At 39.9% G+C, this 24,514-nt stretch overlaps 1 protein-coding gene across 2 annotated transcripts in view; it reads right to left on the bottom strand.

Moving 5' to 3' along the window:
- Positions 1–5,628: 5,628 nt before the first annotated feature.
- The window catches only part of Syt16 (synaptotagmin 16), a 204,189-nt gene continuing 185,303 nt past the window's right edge, over positions 5,629–24,514 (bottom strand). For both annotated transcript variants that reach the window (XM_090344242.1, XM_090344241.1), the window contains 2 exons: positions 21,273–21,462; positions 5,629–6,296 (listed from right to left, as the gene is read on the bottom strand). In XM_090344242.1, coding sequence (XP_090200368.1) covers positions 5,983–6,296; positions 21,273–21,462 — 504 coding nt within the window. In that variant the 3' untranslated portion in view covers positions 5,629–5,982. The remainder of the gene's footprint in view (positions 6,297–21,272; positions 21,463–24,514) is intronic.

The following is a 24,514-nucleotide window of genomic DNA, read 5'->3' as shown; positions in this document are numbered from 1 at the left end:
TTCCACATTCCACAATCACATACAGTTTAGAATTCCCAGCACACGTGACTGCTTCATGATACCTAGTATCACTAAACTTGATGTGTTTTGCTTCTGATGACTTCTCCAGATCAAAGGTTCACAAATGTTTTCCCAGACTCTTGGGAATCACTCTGCTCCATGGCAGTTTGAATCACTTGAGCACAACCAAACACAGTTTCTATTATATTCAGTGCATTTTTAAAAAGCTACAGGAAAGGAGTTTAACTGATGGGATCCAACAGGTAGAATTCCTTCCATTATGATCTTTGAAGGCAAAAAAATGGCTCCACAATTGAATTTGGAACAGAACTGTCTAGTTGGAAATTTAGTTGTTTGTTATTTGATGATTTAAATTTTTTCCAATGTGTCCATTGAGAAAAGTGACATTATAGTGTCACACTGTTCATTGTACTTTTTGAGAGGTTTACCAAGCATTTTGATTGGGACAATATGGTATCCTGTCCATACATTCAGTAGGACTGAGGACAAGAAAAGACCTCTTCTAACTCAGGGGATACTAGACAAGGATTTGGTTGTATCTCAGACAAAGTCTATTACAATTCAATCTCTTCTATGTACCACGGCTAACCAATGGATAAAACCAGTTTTCTGTGCAAACCCAACATATTTCATGAGCATACCCTTTTGAGGAGGGGCAGTACCAGGGCTTGAAATCAGGCCTCACACTTTTGCTCGGCTTTCTTGTTCACAGATCATCCCACCACTTGAACCATACCTCTAGCTCAGCATTTTGCTGGTCCACTGAAGGTGGTGTTTCCTGCACTTTTTTTTGTAGTAGCTGGCTTTGAACCATGATCCTCCATATCTTAGCACCTTAATAGCTAGTTAGGATTACAGGCATGAGCTACTTATTCTTTTTAAAGCATCTAAACATTGTTTTCAGTTTTTCTCTAGTGTTAGTCTTCCCTAGAAAAAGAAACACTTCTTTGTCAGGCATGATTGTGAGGAGGAAATACTAGATTCTAACTACATGTTGGGCTCTATGTTGGGCACAGGATAACTGTGATTTCATTGGCATCTCTTCAAAATATTTATGAGGTAGGATTTATTTCTACCTTGAAGTTGAGGACATTGGAACACTAATGCTTTTCGGCCTACAAAGTTAGCAGAAATCCACAGTTTGTGCCAACTTCCCTTTACTGGAAGATTTCCATTTCCCTCATCTTTAAGGATGTCTCAGAATTCTACAAGTTGATGACTGCTAGCTGTTCTTAACTGTAGTTCTGCCTATTAATTTGCTCTTCTTTTGAATGTATCCCAGGAGATGCTAAACATAACTAGTACATTGATAGAATTCTTCCATACACATGTTTGTTTTATTTTTTATAGTTTTACTTAAGCAAATGACTATTGTTCAAATAGAAAAGTTCTTTTTTTTTTTAGATTCCATCTCAGGATTATCCATCATCTGCTTCTGCCTTGGATCCAATAGAATAGAAATGTTCTCTACAACAGTTTCATCAAAACCAAGACAGATTACCACTTTACTTTCTAGTTCTGTTTCTTTTTAAAAAAAAAAATTGCCAGTCTTGGGGCTTAAACTCAGAGCCTAGGCACTGTCCTTGAGCTTGTTTGTGCTCAAGGCTAGCACTCTACCACTTGAGTCATAGCACCACTTCTGGCTTTTTCTTAGTAGTTTATTGGAGATAAGAGTCCTGCCCAAGCTGACATTGAGCTGTGACCCTCAGATCTCAGCCTTGTGAGTAGTTAGGATTACAGGCGTGAGCCACCAATGCCTGGCTTAGTGCGCTCTCTCTCTCTCTCTCTCTCTCTCTCTCTCTCTCTCTCTCTCTCTCTCTCTCTCTCTCTCTCTCTCTCTCTCTCTCTCTCTGTGTATTCATGACATTCACAAATAATTCCCACATACTTAATTTTTCACTGTCAATCCTTGGAGGCAAAAAAAAAAAAATCACCAAATCTCTGAAAATACACAGTTCCATGTCCACAGCGAAAACTCCATTTACTACTAGCTATGAGGCTTAAGTAAATCTTCACGTGAAAAAGAGTTTTTGGCTCTGAGAAGATCTACCGAGTATGGTCACAGTATAACGTGACTGAGAGGTAACAATGAGTAATAAACTACTGGGAGATGTACCTTGCAGACAGGCAGAAGGTGTGTTTCAGGCTTACTATAGAATCTAGCACTTTGGAGACTATCACTCTTTGAGACCCAAGCCCAAACTGTCCTTGAAAGACATTAGAGTTAGTGCACTGTGCCTAATGGCAATGATATTGCAATATCTCACTCTAGTTTTCCCTTGCAAACAAGGGGTTGGTTCTCTCTCAGGCTTTGTGGAGGTGGAATCGTGAGTACAATGCATCCAAAGGCATTACAAATTCTTCTTCTGTTTGAGAAATTAGAATCCTTTCCACCACCACCTTCCGCCTTCCCCATAGTTTTATAGCATCAGCAAAAGCAGCATCCCAAACAAGTGTGCCTCACACAGGGAGCCAGTGAAGGCGAGGGGACTGAGAGCAGGTGTTCAGCTGGGTGGTGAATGGTCCATTGAAACATTCAACAACAACGGTGAGAGGGAGCAAGGAGTACAACAGCCCCTGCCATGGCTGGTGAAACCAGCCCTTCTCAATTCAGTGTAAATCCAGTCCCTGAAAGAAGGTTCAGGATGAAACCGGTTTCCATAAACCTAGTGCATCATTTACTTTCCATGATATCATCAAAATATCGTGCTTTTCAGGAAAAAAAATCAACCAAAGCAAGCATTTCCCATACAACAAAACCCAGCACTGCTTCTGTGTCGAACACCCCCGGAGCCATTAACCATCAGTAACAGGACAGGCAAAAACACCTCGCACATCGCAAGAACCAGTTGGTTCTCTTTCATAACTCTTTTGGAAAGCAAATGGAGTTGTAAAAGCTACAGTGTGGGTGGGGGGAGGGGAAAACACATGAGAGAGACATTTGTGTCTAGACTTTGCCAAGAAAATCAGGGAGTTTAAGTGCACACATACCAAAAAACATCAAAATATCTTGCTAAACTAGAAATTCAAATCAAGATTTAAAAAAAAAAAAAGCCAGTTTCCTAGGTTAATGCTTCTAGTCTTTAGAATTTTGTGTTTATGCAGTCGGAGGAGGGTGACTGCCACTGTAAATTCGGGATATGCATGCTTTCTATATGGTAAACAGCAACCGCAAAGGAAAATTACACAAATAATGAAAAGAAAAACGCTTTTCAGGCACTTTCCCCTTAAAATAGTACACATTCCTGTCAAGTACCTCACAGATCAACTATGAGAAAAGCAGGTGGAAAACACTAGTTTCTCTTCATGCTCCCAACAGAAAAACCTTAAAACTGGGTTGGGTCAAAGAAGCAGAAAAGGAAGTATAGGAGGTGATCCCTGGAAAACAATGGCTGCAAGCTACACACAGAGCAGGAAAAGACACTGAGGCAAGCCCAGGGCTGTCTGTACAGTATAGACAGATTTGTTTTCAAATGTTAATTTTCAAATGAATGCCGCTATTATGCTGCTGCTGAAAGGAGGGCATAACGAGCTGCTCTCCACTCCCCCTACACACAAGGCATAAAGAGAATCAGGGATGGGGAAAGTCAATTCTCTGTGCTACTACCTAATCAATCACACTCAATTTTCTACGCAATGGCAGAGCCAATCCACAGCCCACTCAGCACTTGATGGGTCTCACCCTAGAAGAACATTGAGGTCTCCCCAAGTAAGTAGGGGACAAACACCCCCAAAGGAGTGTGTTTTTTTTCCCAATGGCCCAATAACTGAACAGCAGTATGCACGAAATGTTCAGGGCCTGAGGAGAAGTGAAGATAATACTTTCTTGTGAAAAATCCTGATTCTCCCACATGAAATCATTTCTATCAAAGATTGAACCCTAACATCATAGTAGTGGGATCCCAAGCTCTAGTCTGATTTTATCAGGATTACCATTACACTCGGCAAGAAATAAATATGTTCTTCCAGTGTTACAGCCTACGCTTACAATTTGTCAAAATGCAGAGGCGAAGAGGAGTTCTGCATTTCTGACTGTATATATCCATCACTGAGCTATCACTCTTCCCACAGATGGGGAGAAAAGTCAACAATGAAACAGAAAAGCTAAAAATAAGTGACTCAGTAATTGCTCAGTAAAGCTATGACACCGGGCACGGGGTTAAATGTATATCCCTCCCCACCTCCTTTTTAATGACTGCCAACTTAAAATAATTGGAATTAAGAGCAGAGATCTAGGAATCAAGACAATAAACATGTATTGCATAAATATGTAGAAGTCACTCATGAGTAAAATTCCAGGCTTACAATCATATAAGATCAGTGTTGCGAATAAACAGCATGTGCCCAGAATGCAAGTAGTGGCTATTATATGTTGCCGTAAATTCAATGAAAAATGACAGCAGCATCAGTCGGCACTTCTAATACTCAAAATATAAAAACAGCAACAAACTTAGTGTCATCCCTTACAAGCAAGAACTATCTCTTCACTCACAGGTGTTCATACACTCATTTCCAAGATTCAATCAAATACACATTTATTAAAAGCCTACTGTGTGCCATTAACTGTGCTCTAACAATTGATGGAAAATACTGCACAAAATGGATGTGGTTACATGCAACAGAACATTGAAAATGTATACATGAGCATATCTGATCAATTTTAGAAAAGGGTTACCCAAAAGAATAACAGCTACAGAAAAATTAATAAATCCATACTTACATATTTTTTGTTTTCTTCTCAGTCTTTAAAATTTTTTATTAGTTGAGAAACAGCATAAAAACCTTAAAGGTTACAAGTTTGAAACCTTATATCTCAAAAGGATACAATATTACAAAGGTAGTTTTGAGACTGTTTTCCAGCTTCAAAATAATTCATCCTACCAAGTCGCATAGAAACCATAATACAGATGTGAGATTAATTTATTTTGGAAGCACAAATTGATAATATTGACTGTGTGTGTATGTGTGTGTGCATGTGCACACATGTGCACACACGTGCTGGTATAGGGTTTGAACTTGAACTTGGGGCCTTAGCACTGTCCCTTAACTTCTTCTGCTCACTTTACCACTTGAGCCACACCTCCACTTCTAACATTTTTGGTGGTTAACTGGAAATAAGAGTTTCGTGGGCTTTCCTGCCTTTTTTAAACTGCCATCCTCAGAACTCAGCCACCTTGGGATTAGAAGCATGGCTCAGTTGGTAGAGCACTAGCCAATGAGCAAAAGCAGCAGTTACCATGTTGGGAGTCCTGGTCAAACCAGAAAAAAAGGAAGAAAGGGGAGGGAGGGGGGAAAAGGAAGGCAGGCAGGCAGGCAGGCAGGCAGGCAGGAAGGAAGGAAGGAAGGAAGGAGAAAGAAAGAGAAAGGGGGGAAAAAAAAAGAAGAAAAAAGAGCTCAGCCTCGTGATTAACCAGGAGTGCAAGTGTGAGCCACTGGCCCACAGCAATATTGCTTTTTAGGCAAATAGAGTTTAGCAGAGAAAAATGTGGAATAAAGGACTATAGATTATTTTTACATCTTTCCATGAGACTTCGTATCTGATCTGCTTCTGTATTTTTTGTACTCAGAAATCTCTGACTCATACACCTAACTGATTGCAAATTAACAGCTCCCTCGAAATCTTAGGTTACTCTCCAAACAAACAGAGACAGCAGGGAAAGCTTTATCCCACAGTGTGAATGAAAACTCAGTCATCTATTAGCACAAATTATCTCATTTTCAGTGGTCTCAACTTATAGTAAGTTTCCCCATATTGTACGCTTGGCTGTGTGTCTTTTTTTTTAAATTGTAATGTTTAAGACCAAATTCAGTCCTTGAGAAACCCAACGCTCCCACTCAATGTCCCAGGGTTTATAAGATCTCACTTTGCAAGCCCAGGAAGCTTGGCATGATATACATAGTCAATAGTCAGCCATGCCCGTGATTCGGGTATATGCAACACACAAATGCTGGTTGGCACACCTAGGATTCCAGCAATGTATGCCATCTGCAGATCTGCTGGCCTTTGATTTCCTTCATTTCTTCCCAGTGATCCCGTTCCTCCTCTCCACTGCTGTTCTGGCCCAAAGCAACCCAGCCAATCATCTCTTTCCGCTTCATAGCACGCCTGTTATAAATGGAAATCATCAAGGTGACATCAGAAAGCTGGAAGAGGGCCACCTGGAAAACAAAGGTCTCCTTGTACACGGGATTGGGCTGGCCACGCCGAATGGACGTCTTGCAGCGGGACATCTCTTGGCCCACAGAGTTAAGAAGAAAGAGTTTTCCATATGTATCTATGGCCAGAAAAAAAGAAAATAAGAGAGGAGGGTGAGAGAAAACATCCAGTGTGTTTTGTTTTGTTAGTTTAGCAGTACTATTTATTTACAAGGATTACAACTTTCTCCTTCTGACATCCTCATCAGGGTCCTTGCACTGAGTCCTTACCCATTGGACCAATACATCTACCTGAGCTATTTAAGAGAAGGAACTACATCCAGCCAGGTGCCAATGGTTCCTGCCTGTACTCCTAGCTACTCAAAAGGCTGATATCTGAGGATTATGGTTCAAAGGCAGCCCGGGCAGGAAAAATCTATAAGACTCATTTCCAATTGATTGCCAAAACAGCTGGAAGTGGAGCTGTGACTCAAGTGCTTGTGCATTAGCCTTAAATTAAGAAAAACTAAGAGATAGTGAGTGAGCAAGCCTGGGGTTCAAGCCCCAGTACTGGGCTGGGTGGAGATAAGGGAGAGAGTTGTTACCTTAGCATTTCATGCAGCTCACAATCAGGCTCGTTGCTGACATTCATTAGAACCCCTGTGTTCCTATATGCCATGGTGTCTGTGGACACGCATGGATCTCCATTCACGATTTATTTATAAAACAAGACACACATGGACATTTCTCTCTCTTTTCCTTTTCACAATCATATTACTGTTTGGTGCTGTGTACAAACGAGTCTCAGTTTCTGCACGTTCCTTGGACCATCTCATGTCTTCCTCTCCCACTTGGTCTCCTTCCCCTTTCACGCATGCTCCCCGGGCCCTTGCATCTCATTTCAGCACTTACCATCCTTGTAGCATTGTCTGACTCACCTGCAAATAACCTGTTTGCTCTCCAGTAACAAAAAGACTGTTTTGATTATTGGTCCCCTTAACACATAACTGGCCTATTGATTAATACTTTTTTTTTGCCAGTCCTGGGGCTTGAACTCAGGGCCTGAGCCCTTGGGCTTTCTCAAGGCTTGAGCTCTACCACTTGAGTCAATGTATCATTTCTAGCTTTTTCTGTATATATGTGGTACCGAGGAATTGAACCCAGGTTTTCATGCATGCTAGGCAAGCACTTTACCATTAGGCCAAACTCCTGGACCTTGATTAATATTTATTGGAAGGAATATGCAAGATCGTTCAGGCAACTCTATTTATTTGATTTTCTTCCTGTCTTAAGTTTTCAAACTCATTTTCTAATCCCTGTATCAGTACTGTGATTAACATCATATTATTTTAGTAGTTATAGAAAGGAAAATAATCTATATTTTACCAATATAATCTGCTGTTGCTAAAATTCCTGATTGTTGCAAAGAAAATTGTCTCCTCAATTATATTTTATGAAAATCAGTAGTTTCATCATGTCTTAGCTTTTAAATGTATTTTTTAGTCTTCACTTCGATGTATACTATTCTATTAAAGAAAAATCTAAATATGTCAGGCATAGGTGGCTTACTCTTATAATCCTAGCTACTCAAAAAGCTAAATTATGGGAATCATGATTCAAAACCTGCCTGAGCAGAAAAGTTTGTGACACTCTTATCTTTAATCACCAAAAGGCCAGGAGTAAAGATGTGGATCAAATGATGAAGTGCCAACCTTAAGGTAAAAAACTAAGAGACAGCTCCAAGGCCTTTAGTACATGAACACACACACACACACACACACACACACACACACACACACACACACACCCCTAAATGTCAAGATATTTTCCCATCATTCTGTATGTTCTGTTCACTGGAGGCTGAAAGTTGATTAGTATTTACAGCTTACTTCCCCACCTAACCACCAGTCAAACTTTTTAAAGTATAAAGCCAGATCTCTGTAATTTTCTGTTCTCTCCAAAAGCATTGTAAGGCAGGAAACAAATTACAACCTGCGGTTTTCTTTGTATGTTGATCTTTTTCTATTCCGGTTTGATGTGTTATTTTATGCACTTATCTGCTGAGAAACACAAGGTGTGAAATTACACTTCAGGTGTGAAAACACTTCTCTGTCTCAGAAACAGGGCTCTCCACTCTTCAAACTGTTCCACAGGAAAAGCTGTCAGAAAACTGACAATGGGGGAGTGTGCCTGCCTTGCCTCCACGATTCAGCCACTCGTTCTCCTTCAAGAGGAGTGCAATCCAGGCACCAACCAGTTCTGCTGCCATGCCAGGAAGGATTGAGTTCCTTTTGCAAACTAAGTCATGCTCATTTCATCAAGTGCAGTTTCAAGCTTTCTCCTGTCACAAGATCATTTTCTGTGGCTGAGAAAGGCCAGTTACTACAAACCACCATTACATGGAGGTTGGATTGTATGTGGAAGGCACAGAGGGAAAATAATTTTAGGAACAATCCAGTCCTGACCAAAGGGTAGAAAATGTGGCAGACTGTCTAGTTCCAAAGGGAAGCTTCTATCAACACTGGCCGTGTGATTACTTCTTAATGCTCTTAGCTGAGGCCTGTCCAAGAAATCTTACTATTAATGAATACTTGAGGAATGTGACTGGGATTGTTGTTTTTTTTTTTTTTTGGGGGGGGGGCTCAGTCCAACTCTGATGAAAGTGCCAGTAAGAATGATGGATAAAGAGTTCAGGTATATGACATGAGAAAGGGTATCAATATTTGTGAAGTAATATACCTTCTATCTGGTGAATATAATGTAATCCTTCTATTAATTAAAATAAAAATATATGAGCAAAAGAATATTAAAATTTTTTTAAAAAGATCATATAGGATGAAGATAAATAAAAGGACCTCCAGGATATGGAAACAAGAGCTATGTAATATGTGATGTGCTTAATGTACTATGTTATTTCTCATCTCTTTTATTGTTCCTTGGTTATTCTCATACTGTTACAGTATCTTACCTTGTTAGCTGGTATATTGTATATATGTTTGTTTATTTGAAATAGGATAGGGAAGGAGGGAAAACAAAATGAGATGAGGGGTAGGGGGAGGGAAATGGGAAAAAAACATGAGAAGGGGTATCAATGTTTGTGAAGTCATGCACCTTCTATCTGGCAAATATAATGTAACCCTTCTATCAATTACAATAAAAAAAACTGTAGATAAAAAAAGAGTTCAGGTATATCTATCTTAAATGAGTGTTGACTTAATTCTCTGGAAATTGATAATAGTGGCTATAAAATAATACTGAGCAGTATTGTATTTTCTGATGACAATTCAGAGAGCTTCAGAGCATGGAGCCATTGCCCAAAAGCTTAAGGGCTCATGATCCTTTTGACAGTCCTGTCCTTGGCTTCACTGGTTGCTTGTCTCATGGTAAAGGAAGATGCTACGTGTACCAAAATACTCACAATGGCGTACAATCCCCAGCTTAACACAACACAAGCTAAGTCATTCAGAACTCAGAAGGCATTGGTTTTGTTTTTTTTTTTCAAAGAAACAACATAGTACTCAGTGGTGCATACAGTATGTAAGCTAAATCTCTTTCCAGTAAGTGTCTTCAGACTCTATGAATGAGATGTACTTTCATGAGAGAAGAAAATAGAAAAGTTGCCACAACTGTCTACAGTCAGTTCTGGCCCTGTACTGGCCTTACTGCATTACCATGGAGGATTTTTGTCCACCATGCTCAGCATCCTCATGGGAATAAAGCCTCCTTTGTACACAAGCTCATTCCCTTGACGCCTGAACTTCCTCTCTTCACTGCTCCAGCTTCCACTGATGAAACTCAACATCAAACAACTTCTGACACATATACCTAGTATGTTTTCTACTTTCCTGATGACATCTGATTTGGAATAGTTATCTAGACTAAAATGCTGCTATCATTCAATAATAAGAATAAGAAATGGCCTACAAGTTAGGTTCCAGTTCACGAAGAAACTAATATCAGAAGATAAGATGGAGATGAATTTATAATCCACACTGTAGGATGGTAAATCTGCCACCTGCTATAACTCACAAGGGAAGAACACATGCCTAGATAAACTAATGCTATTACTGCTCTAGATAAATTAATGGGGGAGGACAATTCTTGGTGTATTTGGAATTATTGGCTTAATTTGGGATCAGTAGTGGGGAGTAAGCTTGGCACAGAACTAACAAATGTGCAAGGAAAATAAAAGAAAACTACAATGCAATAACTGATGTCTGATATGGGTAAGCTGAAAGATGTATGAAGTTTGTGTCTACAGATTGTCTAAACAACACAGAGAGACTATTCATATTCTGAATGTTTGGATATAGCATTGTCTAATAGTATTGCATTAGCTTTATATTTCTATATAACTATTCAATTTTGGTAACAAATATGGTAAAGGATCTCCTTATGATATTTTGTGTTCTTTTATAAATCTAAAAATAAAGTCTTCACCTTACTTTAAAAAAAGAGAGAAATACAGAAATTTGGATCTAAAAATAATTTGAAAGTTGATTGTTTCCCAGACCTTGGAACAGTAAGAGATAAACATTTTAGCCTTTGAGCAACGAAGGTGTACTGCTAACCCTCCCTAGGTAAATACTGAGGTAATTAATTCAGATTAAATAGCAAAATAGGAGTGTGGCCTTCCAGTAGATTTGACTGAATTCTGAATTTGCAAAGTACTGTCTTCTTCAATCAGCTACTTTCAAACCTCTCCTACTCAAGCAAGAGATGCCCCAGGCTGTCTTTTACCCTCCTAGGGCAATAAAATACTATTTTTATCTCCGGAAATGCAAAGAGCCTGTAGGCCTTAGTCAGAGCTTTAGAGGAAACTCCCAGGATTCCATCTGGACTGTGCTAGGAAGAGCTTTAGCTGTGCTAAACCACTGAGAAAGCAAGGTCTATTTGTCAAAGCATTCTAGCTTGGTCCACATTGACACATCGTCTACCACACATCTGCTAAGAGTTATTTTTATCACTAATGAATGGTGCATTTTATCAAAAGATTCTATCTGCATCTACAGAGATAATAATTTTCCCCACAAACCATCTTTTTTTTGGTCAGTCATGGGCCTTGAACTCTGGGCCTGGGCACTCTTCAGCTCAAAGCTACCACCCTATCCCTTGAGCCACGGCGCCACTTCCAGTTTTCTAGTGGTTAATTGGAGATAAGAGGCTCACCATCTTGGTCTTTAGAGCCCAGGCTGGCTTTGAGCAGCAATCCTCAGATCTCAGCCTCCTGAGTAGCTAGGATTACAGGCATGAGCCACTGGGCCCCACCTGCAAACCATTTTTTAATCAAAGGGTATTTGCATCTATTGAAATAATCATGTTTTCTCATTAAGTAGTAAATATGTGAATTTGACTAGATTTTCCAAATGCTAAAGCATTTTTGCAGTTCCTAAGCCAAGCCCAATTTGTTAGCAAATAACGGCTTTATTTTCCCTTATATATTATAAAGGTAGACATATAAACTACAGACTATGTGAAGGGGTCGCGGAACAATGGGGAGGAGGAAAGAAATAATCATTTAAACCTTTCCCGTTGTGGCACTAAGACTTGAACTCAGGGCTTTGTTCCTGGTAGACAAGCATTCCTATGGTTGAGCAAAAGCTTCAGTTCTTTTGCTTTTTGATACTTTTTCAGATGGGGTTACCCCTTTACTCCCAGAGCAGTCAGGGGATTTGTCTTCCTATCTTCGTTTCCCAATTATCTGGCATTAGGTAAGTGTACCATTTGTCCCTTTATATTTATTATGACTATTAACATATCATGACATAATGACTACTGGTATATTATGACATTTTGATTTATATTTCCTGTTTTAGTTAACAATAATTGCTCGGCATTCTCTATGCTTTTAAAATATGTTGTCTGGTTGAACTGAAACCCCTGTGTACAATTACTTAAGGATAATTTTTTTAAGTTAATGAAATATGTTATCTGTTTTCTATTGGGTTATACATTTTTAGTCTCACTAATTGCATTGATTTGAAAGTTAGATTAAGATTTAACATGTACCTTATTTCTTATTTTTATTTATTGTAAAGGTGATGTACAGTGGGGTTACAGATACATCAGTAAGGTAATGAGTACTCACAGAAACTATGCGACAAGTGTGAACCAATGTAACAGTGATACTCATTAGACACTATGTCGAAAATGAATATTACAAATTGAGGAGCAAAGGGAAGTAGAGGAGAAAACAAGTGAGGGGTGACACTGTTCAAAAGTAAATGTACTCATTACCTTACTGCCCTGCTAACTAGTCACCACCCTCAACCTTTGATTTTTATATGTGTCTCATCTAAGAGCAGTCATGTAAGATCTTTTTTCAACTGGCTTATTTTAATTCAGTTTAATGTCTTCCAGGTTTAAGCATATTTTAGCATATGTCAGAATTTCCTACTTTTTAAGACTGAATATAAATCTTTGTACGTAGAATCCACACTTTGCTTATCCATGCACCTCCCTGTAGATCTTTAAGATGTTTCTGTGTTCACTACTGTTACCCATGGGTGTCTGTGAGCATGGTTGTACAAACAGCTCAAGAGCCCTTCAGTTCTTTTCGGTGCTTACTCATATATGGAATGGCTTCAACATATGGTAAATTTGAATTGTTTTGAAGAATGTTTTTCTTAGCACCATTCTATATTCCCGCTCTCAATGCAGAAGAGTCTCAATGTCTCAATAACTTCACCAACAGTTGCTAGTGTGTGTGTGTGTGTGTGTGTGTGTGTGTGTGTGTGTGTGTTCAGATATTGGGGCTTGAGTACTGTCACTTATCTTTTTTTCTCTAGGCTGGGGTTCAATCACTTGAGCCACAGCTCTACTTCCAGCTTTTTTCTAGTAATTGGAGATAAACTTTCTAATCCATGCTGACTTTGAACCTCAGTCTCAGCACTCCTGACTAGTTGATGTGTTCACTGTGGCATGTTAAATAGAAGCTATCACAAATCCCATGAGGAATAACCCTATCACAGTTAATGATGATTTGCATTTCTCTGGTAACTAGGGAAGTTAAACACATTTTCATATTCTTGATGGCCATCTGTCTATCTTCTTTGAAGAAATGTATATTCAAGTTCTGTACTCATTTCAAAACCATATTGTTTAGGTAATTACTGACTTTATTTTTTTCATATATTTTTATTATAATTAATAGAAGGGTTACATGATATTTACCAGATAGATGGTGCATTAATTCCAATACATTGATACCCTTTCACATGTCTTGGTCCCCATTTCCCTCCCCCCACCCCCACCCCTCATCTTGTTTTCCCCCCTTCCCTATCCAATTTCAAATAACCAAATACAAATATATCCGATATATCAGGTAACAAAGTGAGATACTGTAACAATATGAGATAACCAAGGGACAGCAAAAGAGATGAAAGATAACATAGTACCTTAAGAACAACAATCATTCATTATATGGCTTATGTTTCTATATCCTAGAGATACTTTCATTTAGTGTCCTACTATATGGCCTTTTGTATCAAATTGCAAATCTCTGCTAGGAGAGCCCAAGGTTTCTATTGATTATGACAAATGAGGGAAACCATTGAGCCTAAGTTCCTTTGAGTCTGGCTTACTTCACTTAATATGATTTTTTCTAAGTCTTTCCATTTCCTAACAAATGGGGCAATGTCATTCTTTCTGACAGCAGCATAGAATTCCAACTGCAGAGCTTTTGTATGGCAAAGGACATAGCTAGTAAACTAATTAGGAAGCCTACAGAGTGGGAGAAGATCTTCACCAACCATACAACAGACAAAGGCCTCATATCTAAAATAGATCAACAGCTCAAAAAATTGAATCAATCCAAAACTAATCTCCAAAGTAACAACCATCCCATTAAAAGATGGGCCAAAGACTTAAAGAGAGTCTTCTCTGAAGAAGAAACAAAAATGGCCTATAGACACATGAAGAAATGCTCAACATCTCTGGTCATAAAAGAAACGCAAATCAAAACAACGCTAAGATTCCACCTCACTCCAGTTAGAATGGCCAGGATCAAGAAAACTAATAACATGCTGGAGAGGATGTGGCCAGGAGGGATCACTACTACACTGTTGGTGGGAGTGCAAACTCGTTCAACCACTATGGAAAGCAGTATGGCAGTGCCTCAAAAGGCTAAACATAGAACTCCCCTATGACCCAGCAATTCCACTACTTGGCATTTACCCAATCATCCAGAAACAAGGACATACTAAATCCACCAGCACAACAATGTTCATTGCAGCACTATTCACCATAGCAAAGATATGGAACCAACCTAGATGTCCCTCAGTTGATGACTGGATCAACAAGATGTGGTATTTGTACACAATGGAATTCTATGCTGCTGTCAGAAAGAATTACTGACTTTATATGTTCTGGGAATTAACCTCATGTCAGATAGATGTTTTGTATAGATTTCCTACATCTTTTGGTTGCCTGCGGATGCTGCAGTTATCTTTGGATGAGCAAAGTTTCTTAGCTTTTGCAAGGTCAAGTTACCCTACCTTTTATTTGGTTCTCTATTACTTTGGCATCATTCCCTAATTCAGTGTCATGATGATTTTGCTCTATGTGTGCTTCAAAGGGATTAATATTTTAGGTCTTACATTGTGGTATTTCATTCATTTTTAAGTTGGTTTCTGTAGATGATTTCAGATATGGACTTGACTTCATTCTTTAACATCATGGTAGGAAGTATTCCCAGTAAATTAAATATATATATATATATATATATATATGGAGAGAAGGGGGAGAGAGAAGGGGGAGCGAGAAGGAGGGAGGGAAGGAGGGAGGGAGGGAAGGAGGGAGGGAGGGAGGGAGGGAGGGAGGGAGAGAGAGAGAGAGAGAGAGAGAGAGAGAGAGAGAGAGAGAGAGAGAGAGAGAGAGAATGATCTTGGCATTCTTATAAAAAATAATTTAAGAGGATGGCTGGGAATGATGAAAGCGGTACTGTTGATCAAGATACATTGTATTCATGAACCACTTTGTGAAATGGTAACTCGTTAGAACAACCATTTAAAGATAGAGTAAAATATCCTTTAAAAATGATCATTTGACCACACGTGATAGTTTCTACTGTCCTCTTATTTCATTTTTATGTTTTGAAATGGGATCTCACTATTAGCCTAGGCTGGCCCCACACTCACCCAATTTTTGGAGTGCTGGGATTACAGACAAGTACTACCATGCCTGGCTTTCTACCCTCTTCTTCAGCAAATGAAAATCTTAGAACTCTCTGATTTTTATCCAGTCCTTCATGTATCTGCCTAGACTTTATTTCCACCATGCTGTTTTCCTCCCAAGATTAGTCATTTTTACTATCATTCCTGTTTTCGTTGAACACAATCCACCCAGGCTTATGTTTACTCACATGTCTGCCAATTTCTTTATTTCTTCTTGCTTCCTCTCATTTCCTTCTAATTCCAATTTCTTTCTTTCTACATTATTTAGTAGTTCATTCCGTGATATGCCCTCTCAAGTTTTGTAGAAAATCATTTTCTTTTTCTTTCTCTCAGAGAAGAAGGAACTGCTAAGTTGAATATTCCTTTCTCAAGATGTTGATATTATTGTCTTGTTTTCCTCTAAGTTGGACCATTACCATTAGGAATCTGTTCTGCTTCCCCTGTATGTCACTATGATGTTTAAATATGCCAGACACAATTCATATACCATAGTAACTATCTTTTATCCTATTGTTCTTGTGAGTTTCTGTCTAATTTGATCGTTGGAAGAATTCCATTGATGTACATAAAGAACTGTCATACAATATCATTTATCCCTTAATAAGCTCGTGCCACATCTACATCTTCACACAAACTGGTCTGAATTTTGAGTGGACTAATGCACTGGAGTTAATTAACTAAACATTGGTTCCAGATATTTAAAGAAGGTCCTGTGTCCCATATGTGTTCATGCTGACTGGGTTTTTGTTTTCCTTTTTCCCTGCACTCCATTTGTTGAGTACTCTTAGCACCCCACTTGCTCTTCACATGAAACATCAGGCAGATTGCTATGCTTTTTTTTTGTTTTTCTTTCCTCTAGTCTCTACTATTGTGAGTGCCTAACAAGGTTAATAGGCTGCTGCTGTTAAGTATTATCATTTGGGCTGTAATTATCACGTGTGGCTAATCGTGCACATGCTGAGAAGCTGGGGGCTGTGCTGCTTCTAACCAGAGGGGACATCTTAATGATAGCTTTTGACAAGGACCATTATATATGTGGATATATACACATGTGTACACAATGCAGCAACACTTTGTAGAATTAGGCACAGCGAAGATGAAGATGGAGAAGGAAACATGCAGATAGAAGCTTTAAAAAAAAAAAGCATGTGAATCTATCTTTCCCTTGTTAATCTCATTTAATACCAAAAGGAATGAAATTCAAAGAGGTTAAATCAAATGCAGAGGCCACGCGTAAAATAGGAGTAGGATAACTACCAACTAAAGGTTTCTTAATGATAATTTTTCCAAAAACATTTGTAAATGCCTATCTGGATTTCAGATGGCTACTAGTCACTACAAACTACTTTTCTCCTAGGCAATAATCCATATAAAGAACCTGAGGACTTCTTTGCTCAACAGATTTTTACACTCGTCTATTATCATCTTAATAACACTAACAACATAACTGAACACTAACAGCATGAACTAAATGAGATATTTCCTTGAAAGAGACTGGAATGATGTGGGGTACTTCATTATTTGGCATTAGGCTAAGGTTAGTTAGGATTGCTGTTTTATTTAAATATGTTTATGGACAGACTTTATGAGCTAGTTTTAGTACTTTTCAAACAGCTCAGTTCTATGATTCCAAACAATACCACACATTATAAATGGAAATTTTCACCAAAAGACAATAGATGATAGATAGATAGATAGATAGATAGATAGATAGATAGATAGATAGATGGGTAGATGGATAGACAGACAGACAGACAGACAGACAGACAGACAGACAGACAGACAGACAGATGAATTAGGGAGTACCATGGATCTTCCTCAACTATCTTCTTCAGAGTGACTCCAGAAGAATAGTATCAAGTCCTGAAATGTCCTAATGTTTATTTAAAGTATGTTTCTAAGTCAGGAGCTGGTACCTCATACCTGTAATCTTAGCTACTTAGAGGCTGAAATCTGAAGATCAGGTTTGAAGCCAGCCTGGGTAGGAAAGTTCGTGAGAGTCGTTTTTGTTGTTGTTGTTTTGTTTTGTTTTGTTTTGTTTTTTTTACATGAGACTCTTATTCCCTATAAACTACCAAAAAAAGCTAAAAGTAAGGCTGTAGCTCAAGTGGTAGAGCACTAGCCTTGAACACAAAAGTTTAGGGACAGCACTCAGGCCCTGAGTTCAAGCCTCAAGACTGGCATGTATATATGAATGCATGTTTACATGCATCACACACACACACACACACACACACACACACACACACACACACAAGAAAGTATTCATGTCTTTATGTCTACCCATGGAGGCCCCATCTCTATTTTTAAATCTACTTGGCCCAGCTCACTGTCTCCAGAACAGGCAAGTTTATTTTTCCCCTTATTTTAGAATTACAATTTCCAAATACATAGAAATGGAAAGTTACCTTGAATCTTTCCTTTTGTTTGTTTTTCATATACCTGAACATCTTTCTGTCCATTTAAGTGATAACTAGCATTGCTATTCATCCTAAACATTATCAAGCCATGCATTTCATTAACTATAGTTCAATATTTTAGAGTTTTTAAGGTTAAATTTACATATGATGAAATGAACAAGGCTTAATAACAACCAACAGGTAGTTACATACTTTCCTTTATCCCACACCCAATCAAGATATAGACTACTTCCCTCACCCCAGAACGTTACCTTACATCCTGTGTAGTATGTCCTGGCACCCATATCATTCTAAAGGAGATTCTCCTTTGTTTTTAACCCAATATCAATTATTTCTGCTTGTTGTAGAACTTCATATCAATCTCATATCACATAGTAGGTACTCAGGACGTTTTGACACATTTAGTTGAAAACCTGAGCTCAGTTTTTCTTCCTTTTATTGACGACTAGTATACCATTAGTCAGTATGCCTTTATGCATTTATTCACTGTTCTAGGGATCCGAACACTTGCCTTTACCATGAACGAAGCTGCTGTCAGTGCTCTTTGACATGCTAAGAATGCAATGGCTTGATTCTTAGTGCATGTTGAATTGTGCAAGTCACACCCAGGCCTTCTCCCAAGGTGGTATTCCATTTTACACATTCACTGAGAACAAATATATCCTCTCTCTCCGCATCAGCCTTTCTAGAGTTAGCCATTTGGTAGGAAGGTCTAGTTGTACCGCCTGGCTGGTCTAGTTGGTCCTGCTGCTGGTGAGGACACATGTCTAGCACTGGTCCCTATTAGTCATTCTACAACCTGCTCCTGCTGACCATTCTCCTGCAAGTCTTTTGCCACAGAAGTTGACAGAGAGATGCAAAGTGGGACTCATATCCCAGTGGCTTGTTTCTTCTAAGATCCTAATAAAAGAAAAAGAACTTCACTGGCTATTTAATTCCTCTATTTAAAATGTCAGCACAAGTATCTGGTTGGGTCAAACTGGCAGGTTGAAAGTTATTTTTGTTGTTGTTTTATGATATATTCTGAAGCTGAACATTCTTCTAAAAATCTTAGCCTTTGTCTCAACACCTTAGCAATAGTGCAGGGAGAAGTTTCCAGTAGTCATATTCAGTCCGTTTTCCTTCTCACTTGTCTATAGCATTTCCAACATCACCACCTACCCCTAAAAGGCAGGGTCTCTGTCTGTTTCATAGAGGAGCAGAGAGGCTCAACCACAGTATTCTGTGATGCTAGCTTACATGGGTTTCAGAGCCTCTGAGGCAGAGCTCTGGCTGTGATGCTATAATATTCTAGTCATTGGGGGGGAACCCCCTCCAGCAATAGTCACCCACCAGCACTCAGTGAAAGGGGCTAGGAGTCAGTTTAATAGCAGCATATTGGCTGCTGATAGAGATCAGTCCCAGCCTTCCGCGGGGCTGGGCTTTTAAAGGTAAACACCACACAGGTGATAGTCACTGCATGACATGTGCCCTGTAGTCAGTAACTATCAGGATGGGACCACAGGCAGGTGGTCCCCACCACTAGAAGGTGGTCAGCAGATTAAGCATGTTTACAGAAACAAAAGCAACTTGGCAGCTAAGCCTGCCAGGTTATTACAATGCCTTGCCCAGGTATCTAATGTGGGCAGCAGAGTAAAGCCGAGAGCTCCTTCCCTCCTATTCATCTCCTGCCTCCCATTTTCTTTCCTTCTTCTCCCTTTTCCTCTAACTTGGCTTAGTTACCTCAAAAGAAACTCATGCTCTCTTCCATACACAAACTAAAACTGGATCCTAAGCTTGCCTAAGAACGATCACAGTAGTGCTAGGACCACAATGAAGACCCAACACCATCAACATCTGAAGCCTTTGAAAAATACCATGAAGTCCCTTTCAGAAACTCCACAGAGGAACTCTTTTTCAGCCTTTCCAAATTAAACTGGCTTTTCCTCAAATGCCAGCATTTCATAGAGACAAGAAAACTTTTGTCTTCACTACTGGATTTTTAGTTTAATTAATAGCCTCACAATACCACTGTTTTCTAATAACTTTGGTGGCAAAAAAAATATATACCATGTCAGTTACAGTTTAGGTTAAATTGCAACTGCATAGATGCACTGCATCTATGGCCAGTCATGTACTTTATGCCATACTGACTCATTAAACCCAATTCTAAATTGGGGCTTGCTTTTTTTCACTATAAGAATTTCCTCTTTGGCTTATTTTCTTTTAGATAGAAATTTAGAAACATACAATGGAACCAATCGCAACATAACAGCTTTTATTTATATTGTCACTGTTGACAATAAAGTATGTATCATGTTTCTCTATTTCGTAGATAAAGAAACTGAGATCTGGAGAGGTTTGGAAATTGACAGCTTTGTCAACAGCAGACCTTGAATACTCACCTCCGCTTGGCAGTCTTGGCTCTTCTCACCACCCTCTTGTCCTCCCTTATATGGCTGCCACCCAACAAACAAAGGACAGATGCCCACCTTAGACTTGAAAAGGCCCTATCTGTGTCATCTCCTGTCTTCATCATTCTCTGATGGGACCATTGGTTCTCTCATGCCACATTGTACTCATCCTTCTCTTACTAAGACTTTGGGGCCTATGGTTGGCAGGCCTCTTCCTCTTCCAGTCTATTCCTAGTCATTCACATTCATAATAAGCTAGAACTTAACAACATGTTGCATCTAGCATTCTAGTTACAAATTATATCCCTTGGATTAGTGGTCTTTGCATGAAGTCCAAAAGGCAGAAGTGAAACAGACTTTACCTCTCTGTCTTTATTTCAAGCATTGTTTATGATAAGCAAAAGGTGAGCTGGTTTTAAACAGCAGTATTTTATTCAATGTTCCGTTTCCAACCACCTAGGCTGACAGACTGTTGAGGTAGCTGGTGACTGTAGCTATCTGACTGTGCCTTCCTGACCCCTGGTTTATAGGCATGGGGGCTATCTTGAACTTTTTCTTTCTCACCTGCTGAGATCATCCTATATTGCCATCGATCTGGTTCCTTCACCATCATAACCAGAAACACTTCTCGTGTGCTCATTATGTGTTGGACACTCTACTATATCCTCTACATACATCCTCTTATGACCGTTCCAAAACAGCACTATGAGGGAAGGGTATGAACATCCAGCTCACCATAGAACCAGAAATCCTGTCCCAGATCTACCTCCCTCCGAAGTGGGGGAGGACGCATTGTCAAATTGAGGGCCCGGAACAAATGGTCAGATTGTAGTTGTTGATACATGTTGTATTTCTGAAGTGACATCACTACTTTCCCTTAAAGGACACAGATTCACAGGCCAGTCTATTTCACATCAAGATGCAGCTAGTTCTCATGGAAACCTTCCTTCTATTTAAATTTTTAAAAAAAATCGTTAAGAACCCCCAAAGGTATTGCTTTGTGAAAACTTGCCTAAGCCATACCAAGACCATTTTTACCAGAAAAAAAAATGAAAGAAGAGGAAGGCAAGCATGGCTTTCCACTTGCCTCTGGAGGGAGCACAGCTAGGGCAGCACACACATGCACTTACTAGGAGCTCGGTTCACAGCGAGGTTTCGGAAATGGGTGCCTTTGATCATTTCCACAGATAATCGGCCTGTTGTGGCATTGTAAGACAGCCCCACCAAGAGCTCTGGCGTCCCTCCATGAGCTAGGGACTGCGTGGATGAAGCACTATCACTGTGAGAAACCGCAGATGGGCTGAGCGAAGACTCTCCACTCTGGAGGGGAAGAACACAAAGAATCCATTGGCCCATGCCACATTCCTCTCTCGGAGAGAAAGCCGATATTATGTTTGGTGAAATTGTGACCCAATCTCGATGACTGCCAAAGATTACTAATGGGCACTTGGTGTGAATGACAATGTACTGCAGAATACAGCCATGGGTGAGAGCCCTGCATTATTAGCTGACATATTTATTCCAAGAGCTGTCTCCATTCAATACTTCCTCTCTCAAGACAATTGGACAAAGATGTGATTACGAGTGTAAATCAAACCTCCTCAGATCCACAGAGAGCTCATAATAAATTTAATACATTCTAAAATTCCCTCCTGTGTGATTTGTGCCGAGTGTTTCTATGGAGCCCATCCACTCCAGGCTCCAGTTTTGTTTCGGTTCTCTGCACCCTTTTAATGAATGTGGCAAAATAGGAGGCATTTTGTCTCTGCAATAAAAGGAATGACCTCCAGACATGGATCAGCACAGAACATTTGCCCCAAGTTCTCCTTCTCAAGGTTATTAGGTAAATGCCAGATGCTAAATGGTGTCTCCTGAGGAAATCAATTACATTAAAAATGAGCACTTTCTCAACCATTTTCCTAAAGGAGCCAACAAAGAAAAATCTGTATATTTCAGTGACTTAGCGGGCAACAGGTGAGTGCAGAAGAAAGCCCATGTTTGCTGTCATGGTCCTGCTTCCCCTCAACACTCACTACCTTTCATACCAGGCAAGGGTGAGGGGTGGGGACACGGCAGAAGGGGGTGCTGATTCTTACTGAGTGGTGGAATGGGCATTGCCAAGGTGCAGTAAGCTAGCCAGTTTTCCCAACACATCATCTCTGCCACTACAAGCAAGTACAATGGGCTTTGCTTCTTTCTTTTTACTATCTGAGGTAATTTCCTAAAATGTCTTACTAGGAAGCCAGCAAATAAAGGCTGTAAAAGACATCGCCAGATGTAGTGGCTCAAGTCTGAAATCCTAGCTACTTGAGTAGTAGAAATCAGAGGATGGTGATGCAGGGTGAGCTTGGCATAAAAGATTTCATGAAACTCCTTCTCATCCAATTGCTGGATGTGATGGTGTACACGTGTCATCCCAGTGACAAAGAGACACACAAATTGACTTATAGTCCAGGCCACACTGGGCAATAAAGCAAGAGCCTAACTTGAAAATCAACAACACCAAAAGAGTTCAGCAGAGTGGCTCAAGTAGTAGAGTGTCTGCTTAGCCAACATGAGGCCCTGAATTCAAACAAAGAACCACAAAAAGGGGGGCATCAAATATTCTGCACACTAATGGGCAGCTGTATCCTAATCAAACCATATACATCTCTTTAAGGCCAGAAATTCTAGGTAGGATTGATAGGTGACTTACCAGGCTCTGCTTTCTAAGAGACAACTACTTCCTTCCTTTTGGGGGAGGGTTACCCGCATCCTTGTGCTTCTACAGACTCTGCTGCTGTGGTACCACTGTACTGCCTGCTAGCCCATTAAATTCTCATTCCATATCCATTTCTTATATCCTAGTGCATAGGAACTGTGGCTTATAAACCTCCCAGTGCACATTTCTGACATATAATGGTGCTCAATAAGTAGCTGATGAAGAAGATATGTCACCTTCAATGTTCCATCACACTGGCTCCTTCATTCCTTTCAATAAGTGCCCCCCCATCACAAAGCACAGGATCTGGGGGGTAAGAAATGTGTTTCCACTACTAAGCGTTCCAGTGTAGCACCTTTCCTATGGCTTCTATTTGCCATGATTTCATACATGCTGCTGCTCAAGCTTAAGAAAAAGAGGGACCTGAATGTAGGTGAGACATATCCCAGCTCCTGCTTTACTAAGCTTATTCTTCCTACCCCATCTGTAAGACGCAAGGCAGGTTACCCACAGGAGGCAATTTCAGGAATCCAGTAAAGAATGGTTTGCTGGTTGTATCTGAACACAGGGACAATAAGACAGCAACCAAAAAACAGAGAAGTCCCGAATGACCTCTGAAAGGCTGACCCTTGCCACAGGAACGATGAACTTGTCTCTAGAGAAGCCATGGAAGATGGAAGCTGGGATAGACTTAGGAAGGGCCAAAGTCAGGATTTCTTTTTTTTTTCTTTTTTTAAATTTTTTATTGTAATTAGTAAAAGGGTTACATGATATTTGCCAGATAGAAGGTGCATTAATTCACATAGTGTCGACACATCTTTAAGAATTCAGCAGGATGGGTCTCCTACTCCACTCCAGTCTGCTTCCTTCATTCTTCCTCAAACAAGACAAGTCCCTACATGTTACTCCCTCAGCTTCTCAGCTGCCCATGCTACCAGTCTTGTCCCTTCAGTTGCATCATCTCTGTATGGTGTCACCTGCCATTCCCCTCTTCACAAACAGCAACTCCTCAGATCCTCTTTCTTTGACTACTGGGGTTTGCCCATTATCACCCACCTCCACTAGGGATGTTGGAGTTTAACTGCTTGATTCGTACCATATCCACTTGGCCTCTTTGGCACTTTCGAATAGAAGACTGATTGGCACTAACATCATCTTTTCATGTGGTTTGATGAAAGGAGATCTTCCCACTACATGATGTAAAGCTTAGAGCAATGGTGGGATCGCTGCCCATCTTGTAGATATAATAGCTATGGCACCTCTCCTAAAAAATACTGGAGCAAAGTGCTGGTGGTTCACGTTTCTAATCCTAGCTACGCAGGAGGCTGAAATCTGAGGATCACAGTTTGATGTCAGCTCAGATAGGAAGGTCTGTGAAATTCTGATCTTCAATTAACCATTAAAAAATATCTGGAAACAGAGCTGTGGCTCAAGTGGTTGTGTGTTGTACACCTATAATCATACCTGTAATTCTAGTTGTTCAGGAGGCTAATATCTAAGGATCAAAATTCAAAGCCAGCCCAGACAGGAAATTCCATGAGACTCTTATATCCTAGTAACAAAAGTCAGAAGTGGAGCTATGACTCAAGTGGTCAAGCACCTTGAACACATAGCTAAGGGACAGTGCCAGGCCTTACGTTCAATCCCCAGTATTTGCATGAGAGGGGGGGG

The sequence above is a fragment of the Megascapheus bottae genome, chromosome 14 (assembly GCF_031878675.1).
Source record: "Megascapheus bottae isolate mThoBot1 chromosome 14, mThoBot2.hap1, whole genome shotgun sequence".
NCBI lineage: Eukaryota > Metazoa > Chordata > Mammalia > Rodentia > Geomyidae > Megascapheus > Megascapheus bottae.
The sequence above is the reverse complement of the archived record's forward strand: the minus strand, read 5'-3'. Positions and strand labels throughout refer to the sequence as shown.